The 12,580-nt window shown below is 59.0% G+C and overlaps 1 protein-coding gene across 3 annotated transcripts in view; it reads right to left on the reverse strand.

Moving 5' to 3' along the window:
* Window positions 1-12,580, reverse strand: part of TSNARE1 (t-SNARE domain containing 1) — an 81,761-nt gene that overhangs the window by 44,219 nt on the left and 24,962 nt on the right. For 2 of the 3 annotated variants that reach the window (XM_028500566.2, XM_028500565.2), the window contains exons 2-3: window positions 7,259-7,384; window positions 807-956 (exon numbers count right to left, since the gene is read on the reverse strand). In XM_028500566.2, the coding sequence (XP_028356367.1) occupies window positions 807-956; window positions 7,259-7,346 (238 nt within the window). In that variant the 5' untranslated portion in view covers window positions 7,347-7,384. The remainder of the gene's footprint in view (window positions 1-806; window positions 957-7,258; window positions 7,385-12,580) is intronic. The other variant, XM_028500567.2, reaches the window with a different exon arrangement.

A 12,580-nucleotide genomic window follows, 5' to 3' on the forward strand; every position in this document is an offset into this window, starting at 1 on the left:
GCTGTCTCCTGTCCGCAGGGAGAAGGCCCTCTGGGGCCAGGGCCAGCCTGGGGACAGCACTCACCACTGACACGCCAGACACCCTGACCAAGAACCCACCCCTTGGGGCGCCACTGACCCCTGCCTTCCTGCCCAGCTGCAGGAGTCCTGCCCTCGGCTTCTCCTCCCACGCAGCGTCCTCCTAAAGCACACACCGAGGACCCGACACTCCCCTGCCAGCCCCCTCTGCAAGGAGGATGCAGGCTCTGGGGCCAAGAGACCAAGGGGTCACGAGGGGTCACGGGAGCCGGTCCAGCCCCTCACTCTGTCCTGTAGGGTCAGCCTCGTCCCTGAAGCCCACAGGGCCCTGACAGCCTGGCAACATCCCTCCTGCCACTGGTCCAGCCCCACCACGCCATCAGCTGGCCCTGGGAAGGGACGTGCTGGTGGGGGTGAGAGTGGAGACGGGCCAGGCCCCCGTTTTTTTTGTTTGTCTGTTTTTTTAATATTTATTTATTTATTTGGTTACACCAGGTCCTAGTTGCAGCACGTGGGCTCCTTAGCTGCAGCTTGCCAGCTCCTTAGTTGCAGCATGCGAACTCTTAGTTGCCTCATGCATGTGGGATCTAGTTCCCTGACCAGGGATCAAACCCAGGCCCCCTGAATTGGGAGCAAGGAGTCTTATCCACGGTGCCACCAGGGAAGCGCCCACAAGCCTGAGCCCCTAGAAGTCCATGCCCCGCCCACTGACCCTGCCTCCTCAGTGCTCGTCATCTCTGGGGGGCCTTCCCTGGGACCCCCCAGACCCAGCATCCCAGCGGAAGTACCTCGCTTCCTGGCCCTCGGGCCTCTGGGCGTACCGGCCGGCCCCAGATCACCTTCCCCGTCCTTGCCCACACAGGGGTCCTGCAGGCTGCTCTCTGGCGACGGGCAGGGGAAATGACGGATTCCGTACTCAGTCCAACATTTAGCGCACTCTACAGACAGCAAGGGACAGTCTCGGTTATGCCCCGCCTGCCTGCAGAGCGGCTCAGGGCGCCACTGGTAGAACAAGGCTCTCACGCAGCACAGCAGGTGCGCCAGGCCCTCCAAGCATCCACGTTGAGAGCTCCCCTCACTCAGACCCACCTCCTCCAGGAAGCCCTCCATGACTGCCACACCCTCCGGAACGCCCCATTTGCTGAAAGAGAGCAATCAGTTCAGAACTTTAGATTTTCCAAATCTTTCTCCAACACCCAGGTTCTTCTGAAAGGTAATTCCAAACCAGTACGAAACTCCTTAGGGCAGAGCCTCAGGTGTGGCCCACAGACCAGGCCAGGCCTCTGACAGGTGTTAATCTGTGTGCAACAAACAACGCGGCAAAAACAGAGAATAAGGCCTTGGGAATGTCTGTGGCAATCTGAAATCAGCTCAACACCAGCACAGGACCACACTGCTGTATTTTATAAAAACACTGTTCGTGGTGTATTGGAAGTGAAAATAAAAACAAAACGAGTTTCCCTGACACTCGGCTGCCGAGCTGAGGAGCGACTGTGCGGTTTCCTCTTCGATAATTTTCATTCATTCAGAAACACTTCCTGGACAGGTTTGCCAAAATTCCTGAGCCCTAGGACACGCCGCGAAGACACTCACGACACCTCTGTGAGCAAGCTGCCCTCTGTCCGCGGCACCTGGGGGCCCACGGAGGCGGTGGTGCCAGGCAGAGGCTACACACCAGAGCCCATTGAGGGTGCGTGGGCCCTGCTCCGCCTGGCTCTACGAGGAGGGCACTCTCCAGAAGCCTACTCCAGGGGAGACACCTGAGCATGTCGACAGTCTGGCAAAGTCCTGGGGACTGGAGGTCCCAGCCCGTCTCAGCGCTGAGCTCCTACAGCGGCAGCTCCTTCGCAGAAAAGGCCTCCACGTCGGGTGTGTCTACAGGTCTGAGGGTCCAGGACCGGGCCCGTCTCGCACGAGGTCAGGGCCTGACCTCCCCTCTTCCCCGGGGGCTTCCTGGGGAGCCTCCAGGCAGGGCCTACCCCTCAGGCACCCACCCAGGCTCCCCTGCAGGCAGACGCTCCCCGGGCCCGGGAACCCCGGCCCCAGCGACGGCTGCCCGGACAGCACTGTGTAGGGTGGAGATGCAGCCCCCCAGGTCCCGGGCGATGGGGTCACCCTTCTGCTTCGTGGGCAGCAGGGAGACCGCAGGCCCGCCTGGCAGCCCAGGTGCCACCCGATGCCCGCGCCTCGCTGGCATCCGGTCACCAGGAGTCCAGACCCCGCCCACCTCCCCCTGGGTGCTCCACAAGGTTCCCAGAAACCCACGGAGGGGCCAGTCCGATCTGCCCTCCGGAATCACGTGAACCTTGAACTTTGGGGTGGGGGGGGACTGGGACAATTTACATGTAAATGCAGACAATTATAAAGAAAATAATAAAGATCATTTGCAACCACACATCCCTAGGTAAACACTGTGCACACTCGGGGCTGAGGTCTCGCGCAACTAGGAGACCGTGGACGGGGCTTTGCCTGTTTCATTCACCATGTCCGTCCGTCGCCCCGCCGGGCCGTGGATGGGTCGTCGGCACTCTCCAACAACCGATCCCCACGGCGGCCTCACGTCCCGCCCCGGACCGCGGCTCTCTGCGCTGTCTCCCCAGGCTGAGGGGTGACGGCGTTTCTGAACTCTGTCTCCTACCCCCATGTGGCAAACACCTCTGCCTGTACCTCTGATTATTCCCTAACAGAGAAGAGGCGTGGCTGGGCCGAGAGAGGGAAGGCAGCGGGGTCTGGAGGCAGGGAGCCGTGCGCCCTCCCCTCCGGGGGAGCCCGCCCCCCCCGCAGCCTGGCCACAGGAGAATGGCCAAGTTCACTTCCACCTCTGCAGGTACCGGTGAGGCTGGGTGCCTTCTCACGTGCTGTGAGCCATCCCGATGTCTTCACAGATCTGGCCCATCTGTATGAAGATTTGGCGGTGGGGGGGCAGTTCCTTCTATTTATGTGAATTCTTTATGTGTTAGTCATGTCCCACTTGGCTTTTTGCTGCATTTGCGATGGGATTTTACGATAAGAGCCCACTCTGAGCTCTTCACGGTTAACTTTAGGGTCCCCGAGTAACCCGTAACACACGGTGCTTGGCACACAGCAGGTACTGGTGATGGCAGCTGCTCCCACACCTGGGGTCTCCGCGGGACCCCACCATCCTGGCCGGGAGGCCCAGCCCTGCCTCCCTGGGAGCCTTCCTGGTCCCCCCCAGAATCACACCAGCATCCCAGAAGCAGCCCTGGTCTCAAAAGCTGTCAACAAATCAGGAAGATGCAGATCCTTTTCTGACAGAAACGCATTTAACTTAGAAATCATTTTTAAAAGACAATTAGAAAGAAATATGTACGTTTGGAAATGACGAACTACAATTCTAAATAAATCCTGGGTCAAAGAAGAAATCATAATGGACATAAAATATTTACAACTAAACATTAACCAAAAAAATACTCTATATTTTTAAATGTGTGAGATTCGACAAAAACAGTGATTATCTGGGCATTTATAATCTTAAATGCTTTTATTAGAAAAGAATAAAAACTAAATTTGAATGAGGTAAACATCCAGCTTAGGAGTCAGAAAAATAAAACAGCATCAACTCAAAGAAAGAAGGAGGAAAATAGTAAAAACGTGGGCAGAAATCCATCAAATTTTAAACTAGCATGTAATAGAGATCAAGAAAGTCAAGTCAGCTCTTTGGAGAGGCTTATAACACTGCCAAGGGTCTGTCAATATTGTTTACAAAAGAAGAAAATGGGAAGGTACAAATAAACAACATTAGGAATAAAAAAGAGAATGTGATCCAGGTACCACGGACGTCATCAAAACAACAGGAACAGAGCTTCACCCTGTTAACTTGCTCAGTCTCCACCACGACAGGAGGGAAGCCTAACCTGGTCCATTTTCAGGTGGTCGGGGCACAGCTGGAACGCGGCAGAGCAGGGGGTCGGAACCAGAGCAGCTACCCTCAGAGCCATGCCCTTGACCAAACAACAATGCTGCCCGGGTCCCACTGGACAGTGACACGCTACCACGCACAACGTTATTTCAATCAATTTGAACATTTAGACGAGGCAGACACACGTCCAGAAAAACACAACAAACTGACCCAAGAAGAAACAGAGAGCCTGGACAGCCTTCACAGACGGAGAGAGTACTAGGCAGTCCGTAGCAGTCCACAAAGAAAACTCCGGGCCCGGGTGGCAGTTTTACAGCAAAATCCCAGACACCCGTGAGGAACACAGAGTCCTCTTCGTCCCAAAACTCACACAGAACATAAACACCATTTCTACTCAACCCTGAACTAGAGCATCGGGCCGGCTCCGGACGGCAGGAAAAATAAGTAAAAGATAAAAGCATTGAAATAGAAGAGGAAAATACTGTTGTTATTCATAAACGACACCGTCTATACAGAAAACCCCAGATTCTACAAATTATTACAATTAATAAAAAGACTTGAGCAAAATGGCAGGTCAAAGTCAGTGGGCAAAAGTCAATTACACTCCACAGGGAAAACCTGGCTTCTTCAAGAAATAAAATTCAGGAGGAAAAAAGAAAAACTAAAAGATAGAGGATAATCTAGAGATTTGGAAAGACTTAAAAGGCGCATCGGGGCTTCCCCGGTGGCGCAGTGGTTGAAGAGTCCGCCTGCCGATGCAGGGGACGCGGGTTCGCGCCCCGGTCCGGGAAGATCCCACGTGCCGCGGAGCGGCTGGGCCCGTGAGCCGTGGCCGCTGGGCCTGCGCGTCCGGAGCCTGTGCTCCGCAACGGGAGAGGCCACACGCAGCGGGAGAGGCCACAGCAGTGAGAGGCCCGCGTGCCGAAAAAAAAAAAAAAGGCGTATCATCGATTACAACATGTGGATCTCGTAAGGACCCCGTGGAAACGCATGTCTCTGTGGCGCTCCAGAACCCACCGGTGGGCAGGAAGCCACGGCTGCAACTGTACCACACTTGGTCACGGAAAGGAGACACACCCTGAAATACGCACACAGGAGATGCGCTGACGTCTGGGGCTTCCTTCTAAATGCCCTGGGCAGGGGGGTCATGAGGGCACAGGTGAGGCTGGACCGGCCACGGGGGACGCCCCTCACCCCAAAACCCAGTGGACGGGTGCTGGGTTCATGACATCACTGCATCTACTGTTCTGTTTGAAATATCTCACGTTTAGAAAGTTAAAAAATAGGATGTAAAAATTAAATAAAACCTCTGGACTTTCCTTCTTAAAACAACCAGCTGTGTGTGCACCAGCAACAGAGACTTGGCACGCGCGTAATTTATACCATTTGTAACGGTACCAATCATAAAAGCAGCAAAAAACATGTTCTCATTTTGTTAAGTTTAATGGAAGATATGTAAGATCTTTACGGAGAAAATTATAAACCGTTATTGAAAGACGTTAAAGACCCAACAAACAGAAAGACCTACACGTTCATGGGTTGGAAGACTGGCGATGACAGATTCCGATTCTCACACGTTAACACAGCGGATGCAAAGCAATGCCAGTCCAAGTTTGACGCGGGGATTCTATAATCTATTCAGCAACAAAAGGCCAAAATACCCAAGACATTTCTAAGGAAAAACAAGTAGAGCAACTTGCCCTAAAAAATATCAAAGTTACAACAACTGTATGAAAATTAGGGAAGAACTCTGCACAGGAAGAGAAAACTTGACCAGGAGAACCTGTAATGGAAACTGTATCCCTCACAGAGCTGGCACTGCAGGTCTGTAGAAAGGGATGGAATTTTCAGTCAAGGGCCCAGGGACCATCTGTTATACGGAGAAAAGTGGTATCGCAGTCCACCCTCCCCTCCCCACCTCTCACCGTAAACAAAAATCAATTCCAGGTGATTGCAAGACTTAAATATGAAAAACAAATTATATAAGCTTTAGAGGAAGTAAAGGCAAAATCATTACCACCTCATCATAGAATTTATTAAACAGAAAATGCACACACCATGACACAGGGATGACTGATAAACTCAGCTACGTCGTGATTACGAACCTGCTTTCCCCAGCAGCACCCTAATGAAAAGCCAGCACAGTGGACAAAGGTTTCACCTCCAGGAACCTTGTACATCGACAAGAACAAGACAAACTCAAAGGAAAAATACACGAAAGAGTTACCCGGAGAGACCCAGATGCCCAGTGATCACACGGAAAACTGATCAATCCCATTAGTTACCAGATAAATGTGAATTAAACCCAGAAGACACCATTCCACGCCCACAGACGGGCAAACAGTCAAGGCCGCCACCGTCTGGTGCTGACGGGATCGGAAGCAGGGGCAGGCCAGCACAACCACCAGCCACCGAGCTGGCCACCCCCGGCCACCCCCTCGCTTGGGCCGCCCCGACGGCGCCAGCGTCCAAGGGTCCTCAGCACCACCACGCAACAGGGCCCAAAACAGGTGCCCTAACAGCCCCTCGCCCGTGGACTAGGTACGCCTGCCATGGCCACGCGCACGACCCAGCGCCACAGAGCAGGGAGACGGAAGGGCAGCCACGTGAACGGCGGTGACTCGGGGGCAAAACGGCAAAACCAGCAAACCGCAGAAGGATTCAACCGTACGGAGTCCCAAGACACGCGGGCTCGCGAGGTCTGCGTGAGACTCCGACGTGCGGCAGCAAAACCGCAAGCAAGAGCCAGGAAGCCGTAACCCAGAGCCCAGGGGCGACGGGAAGCACTGGGATCCAGGGGAGGCGCCGGGGAGTCGGCGCCGCCAAGCCTTAAACCGCCACGTTTAAAGTCCCCACGCTCGCTCGCTCACACGCACCGAGTCGCACATCTGCCCGCCACCCCCAAGGACACGAAGTCAGTTACGTAAGCCACACGTCCTGCCGAAAACCCCCTTCGCCCGGGGAAGGGAGCCGGCGAGTGAGCAGACTGCGCGGTCAGCCTGCGGGGCGAGGGCGCGGCACCCGGAACCCCAGAAGCGGATCCCGCCCGGTGTAGCCCGGGACGGCGTCCGTCACCCCGCGGGCCTCGGTCCCCGCGCCGGGCGCTGCACGCTAACGCGCGCTCCACGCTGTCACCCGCTCAGCCATCTGCCAAGCACCCGCAGACCACCGCAGACACCCAAGGCCGCCCCACGGCAGAGCGGCCTCTCCCACTCTGCTCTCTCCGGGCGCCGTCCCAGCCCAGGGCCAGGGTCGCCCCTGGTCCCGGGTCACAGGCAGCGCCGGCCAGGACAGAACCCATCGACAGCCCCCAGCACAGCACAGCGGAGACCCACCCACGCTGCCAGCCGCTGTCCTTACCTAGGGGCTGATAGCCCTGTGTGGAGGGCCCCCCAGAAGGGCCGCGGCTCCCCAGGCCGCCGCTGCCAGCGATGGATCCGTAGGACATCTTCTCACAGAAGGCAGGGCCACCGCCTTTCTGCAGAGCTGGAAGAAACCAAACCCGGGCAGGGAGGGAGGAAAGAGGGTTTAGCGCTGGGATTCAGGATGCACTCCGGCCGCGCCCACCCCGCCTAGGAGTCTGACTCTGCTGCACCCTCACCTTTTGCAAGTCAACAAATAATGCCTAAATGTTGAAAAAGAATCAAGCAGTAGCGACACGAGCGTGTTATTCAGAGGAAGGCATCAAAGATCTACTAGAAGAATCCAAAGCAGCTGACTCGGGACAGGAAGGAGGGCGGCTAGGGGAGACTTTTCTCTGAATTAACCATAACTTCATGCATAGGTAACATAAAAATATTAAAGCCTAATTTGCAAATTTCCAATATGATCATCCTCCAGAAAGATCAGTGTGGAAACAAGAGCTGCGGGCTGCAGGGGTGTCTGCCTTGAGCAGACAAGATCCAGGAGGGGACCCAGAATCCCCTCAGATCTCTGGAAGGCCGCCCCATCATTGTCCTGTGCAGCCGGGCAGACCCCAGGCAGGCACAGGGACCCGAGAGGACTCGGCCCAGTTCCACAGGTGCACCCGTGCACCTACTGTGCGCCAGGCGCCGTGTCCAACGTGGTCAAGGGTGCCTGTCCCTGGCCCCGGGGACCTGAGCATCGAGGGGGCGACAAGGGATCCAACAGCAGCTTTCAGGGACCCTGGGGGCACAGCAGAGCCCCAGACCAGAGGGTCCCCAGGGCAGCAGCTCAAGCGGGATCTGAGCCGGGAGCAGAGAGCAGGTGGTCAAGCCGCAGAGCCATGGTTTGAAGGGAGGGGCAGGGCAGCCCTGGGAAGCCGGGAGGGACAGCAAGTGTAAGGCGGTCCCACGGCCACCTGGGGGACTGGCAGAGGCTGCGGAGAGGCACTAGGGACCCTCCAGCCCAAGGGCCCACCGTGTGCCCGGCCACAGGCAGGCAACTGGAAGGGACTGCGGGGCCCAGCCAACGGCACCTGTTGCTTGAGAGGCAAAAACAACCTGAGGGGCTGCCACCGATGTCCAGGCGGGTGAGGGGTCGTGGCAGTCCTGGTCTGAGAAGGGAAAGTCCCCTGTCTGCCATCTCATCTAACCTGCAGTCTCACACGGCCTCTGCCTTTGCTCAGGAACTGGGAGATGGAGGCCATCCCACCGCTGGGCCACAAAGACTCGGCCCAGCCCGAGGACACTGGTCTGGGAACACGAAACGCCACCGGGCAGGACTCTGGGCCTCAAGGCCCTGGGGAGCTGGGGCCCGGCGGGCCCGTCCCCGGTGGCTCGCAGCCACCCACCCCCACCCCCAGGCTCCCCACGTGCCAGGCTGCACCCTCAGCTTCCTCCCCGCCGCTCCCGCCCATCCACCCGCAGCCAGTTCACGCCCCGACTTCTGCACCAAGGTGTCCCCCCAGCAAGGGCAGGCAGCGGGCGGCAAGGACCCAAACAAGGAAGAGGGAGGGAGCCGCTGGCAGCCCAGAGGGCGGGCGGAAGCTGCAGCAGGGCCAGGCCAGAGGGCCGGGCGGATGCTGCTGGGCTGTGGTGTCCGAGGGCAGCCCCAGCCTGCCTCCAAACTGCCGGGCAGAGGCCAAGGGGGCAATGCCTGTTCTCCGGGAGGCCTCCTACCAAGCGGCTTCCGTGACCGCCCACCAGGGCTGCCAGCCTCTTCCAGCCTCGTGCCCCTGACTCATGTTGGCGCCAGGCTGTGCCCTGGACGTCAGCCCCCCGCCCCCCAGCAGCCTGAAGGGAGTCGTCTGTCCTCCGACTGCCCAGATCCTGTCCCCCAGGCACCAGAGGAAGTGAGGGTGCCAGGGGACGCCCCCAGCAATGCAGCCCTGCCTGCAGAACAAAGCCCCCAGGCCCGGGGGAGGAGCGGCCCACCAGCAGGGTGCCAGGGAACGCGGCGCTGGAGGGAGCAGCCGGCCACGGCTCAGGCTGGGGGCCAACAAGCCGAGCTCCAGGGCCAGCGCTGAGGCTGTGGGAGGGCCGTCTCTGCCCGCATGGGCTCCCACGCAGGGCGTGACCTCTGCCTGCAGCTCTCTCCTGCCGGCCTGGGTCTCTCAGAGGACGGGGCCCCCCAAGACCAGGGCCGACCTTCCCAGCAGCAGACAAGGAAAGGTACTGTCTAGACGGGGGTGCCACCGAATGGGCCCTGCCCCCCTCACTAAGCTGAAGGGATGGAGAGCCGGTCCTCCCAAGCCGGGGCCTGCACAAGCCACTTCACCCCCCGGTCCTGCTTTCTCATCTGTAATAGGGGCAGCACGCCCGCCCTCAGCAGATCAGGGTGCGGCGCCAATCAGTGACCTTCAGGAGCTCACCTGTGAGCCCGAGCCCCGCGGTGACACGGGGCCACACGCGGCACTGGCCAGCAGCGGCGCCGAGTGAGGGGCAGGCCTGGAGGCCGGAGAAGCGAGAGCAGCACGGCTGTCCCTCCTTCCTCCTGCCCTCAGCCTCCCGAAGGCCTGAGCCGACCAGGAACCGCACGATGCGCCCACAACCCAGAGCAGGAGGAGGGCACGCGGACCGCGCAGCCCCGCTGCAGGTACGAGCTGACCTCTGCCCGGAGGGCTGCGCCTCGCCCTGCACCTCGCTGCTGCTGGAGCCTCTGTGAGGCCCTCCCGGCCGTGCTGACGGGCCCGACGGCCGCAGCAGGCGTCCTCCCCGCTGGAGGGTCCACTCCCGGGCCCGCCCCACCCGGCCAGGTGCCCCCCGGTCCTGAGCCGGGACCCAGTCTCTTCCCTGTAGGAGGTACCGGGAAGGGAGCCCCGGGGAGGGTGGGAAGTCAAACAAGAGGAGGCCACCCTCCAGGCACCTGTCCCCACGCTTCCAGGCCCCTGTTCCACCGCACCCACCCGAACACCCACAAGCCCCAAAGGGCTAACGGAGCCTGGTATCCAGCCGCCCTCGGGTCTGCCCGCCCTCCCCCCGAAGCAGCCACATCAGGGCCTGCGGCCCCCACACCCATGGGAGGGAGTCCCAGACCACCTAGCCCAGAGGAACCACGGGGGCCGGGCGGGGAGCGGGGAACTGCTGGACCCACGGTCCGCAGAGGGAGGTGCGCCCGGCCTTCCTCCCGGCCTGCGTCCCCAGGAGGGGCCTCAGCACCTGGCCGTAGGCAGGGGGACCGCTGCACGAACTCAGGGGCCTCCCCTCGTCCGGGACCTCGTGCTTGCCGTCCACACCTTCCCTCAGTCTCACCCAGGCCTCGTCCCCGCTGACAGCGCTCGGGACCTCACCCTCACGGCCCGAGCTCCGGCCACAGCCCCTCCGGGTCGCCGTCCTTCAGCCGTCCGTGTCCCCTCTCCTCCCCAGGCCCCGCGCCAACCCTGGGCTCGGCCCTGCCACCCTCCCTTGCCCTTCTTCCCCTGCCCCTGCACAAACACAACCCTGGTGAATCCAGCTCTCCAGGGGCCCTGGAGCCCAGGTGGGTGTCGTGGGCTGCTTCACACCCGCTGTCGTGGCCCAGCCCCTCCCCGGACACACGGTGAGCCTTCCTCGGGCCACAGGCCAGGCCAGGAAATACACAGAAGGCCAGGCATGGCGCCGAGGCTGCAGGTCCGTCGGCCCTGATCCAGGGGGTGCTGGTCCACGGCTCAGCGAATTCTCAGCTCCTCGCTGAGCCAAAACAAGCAGGGGGTCAGGGCCGATGGGACTTCGGGGGTCGGAGGGGCTCACGCCTAAACGCCTGACCCAGACCGAGAGCAGCCAGGAGGCCTCGCCAGGGCATCCCCAGGGCCCGCTCTGTGTGAGGCATCGGGGGCGAAGGGGAGGCTCCCTGAAGGACGCGGGGCACGAGGAGAGCTGGCCGGGCGCCTCGCCCACCGCCCAAGCCCTCCTGCTGCGGCGCCTCTGCTCAGCTGGTCCCACGCCCGCCTGCAGGGGAGCTGCTGGGGCAGACCTGCCCCCGATTCTGCTCTGCGCTCCGCTCCACCCCGGGCCCAGCAGCATGGCTCCGGGTCCTGACCTGCGTCGCTTAGAGACCGCAGCGCCGCCCCAGCGAGGGCGAGGCAGCAGGCAGCGCTGATGCCCGGTCCCGTCCAGGCCACTCCAGGTGGAGGCTGAGCGGCCCAGGCTGCGGCCCACTGAGGGCCAGGAGGACACCGTGACTCAGCCCGCGCACGAGAGCCCTCCAGCAAGACCCACACTTCCCCCGCTGGCCACTACCCACGGGCCCACCAACGTGGCTGCCGATGGGGGGCATTTGGGAAGCCAAAGCAGCTCGGAGACCCCGGGATGAAGGCAAGGACATCACTCAAGACCAGGCTGCCCGGCACACCAGGCCCCGCATCTGGAGTGTCCTGTAGAGAAGACGTCTGGGACCTGTCCGGGGTCACGGGGGCCTTGGAGGATGACAGGCGTCTACCGTGGGCCCAGGGGACGGGGTGGAGGCCCCTGTGCCAGGCATCCCCGATCTAGCCCAAACCCCCAATTGTTTTTTTAACATCCTTATTGGAGTATAGCTGCTTTACAATGGCGTGTTAGTTTCTGCTGTATAACAAAGTGAATCAGCCGTACGTATACATATGTCCCCATATCTCCTCCCGCTTGCGTCTCCCCCCCACCCTCCCTATCCCACCCCTCCAGGTGGTCACAAAGCACCGAGCTGATCTCCCTGTGCTATGCGGCTGCTTCCCACTAGCTCTCTATTTTACATTTGGTAGTGTGTATATGTCCATGCCACTCTCTCACTTCGTCCCGGCTTACCCTTCCCCCTCCCCGGGTCCTCAAGTCCATTCTCTTTGTCTGTGTCTTTATTCCTGTCCTGACCCTAGGTTCTGCAGAACCATTTTTCTTTTTAGATTCCATATATATGTGTTAGCATACGGTATTTGTTTTTCTCTTTCTGACTTACTTCACTCTGCATGACATTACTGTTTGTAGATTTTTTGTTGATGGCCATTCTGACTGGTGTGAGGTGCTACCTCATTGTAGTTTTGATTTGCAGTTCTCTAATAATTAGTGATACTGAGTATCCTTTCATGTGTTTGTTGGCAATCTGTATATCTTCTCTGGAGAAATTTCTATTTAGGTCTTCTGCCCATTTTTGGATTGGTTTGTTTTTTTGATATTGAACTGCATGAGCTGCTTGTATATTTTGGAGATTAATCCTTTGTCAGTTGCTTCGTTTGCAAATATTTTCTCCCATTCTGAAGGTTGTCTTTTCATCTTGTTAATCGTTTCCTGTGTTGTGCAAAAGCTTTTAAGTTTCATTAGGTCCCATTTGTTT

Source organism: Physeter macrocephalus, chromosome 15 (genome assembly GCF_002837175.3).
Source record: "Physeter macrocephalus isolate SW-GA chromosome 15, ASM283717v5, whole genome shotgun sequence".
Lineage (NCBI taxonomy): Eukaryota > Metazoa > Chordata > Mammalia > Artiodactyla > Physeteridae > Physeter > Physeter macrocephalus.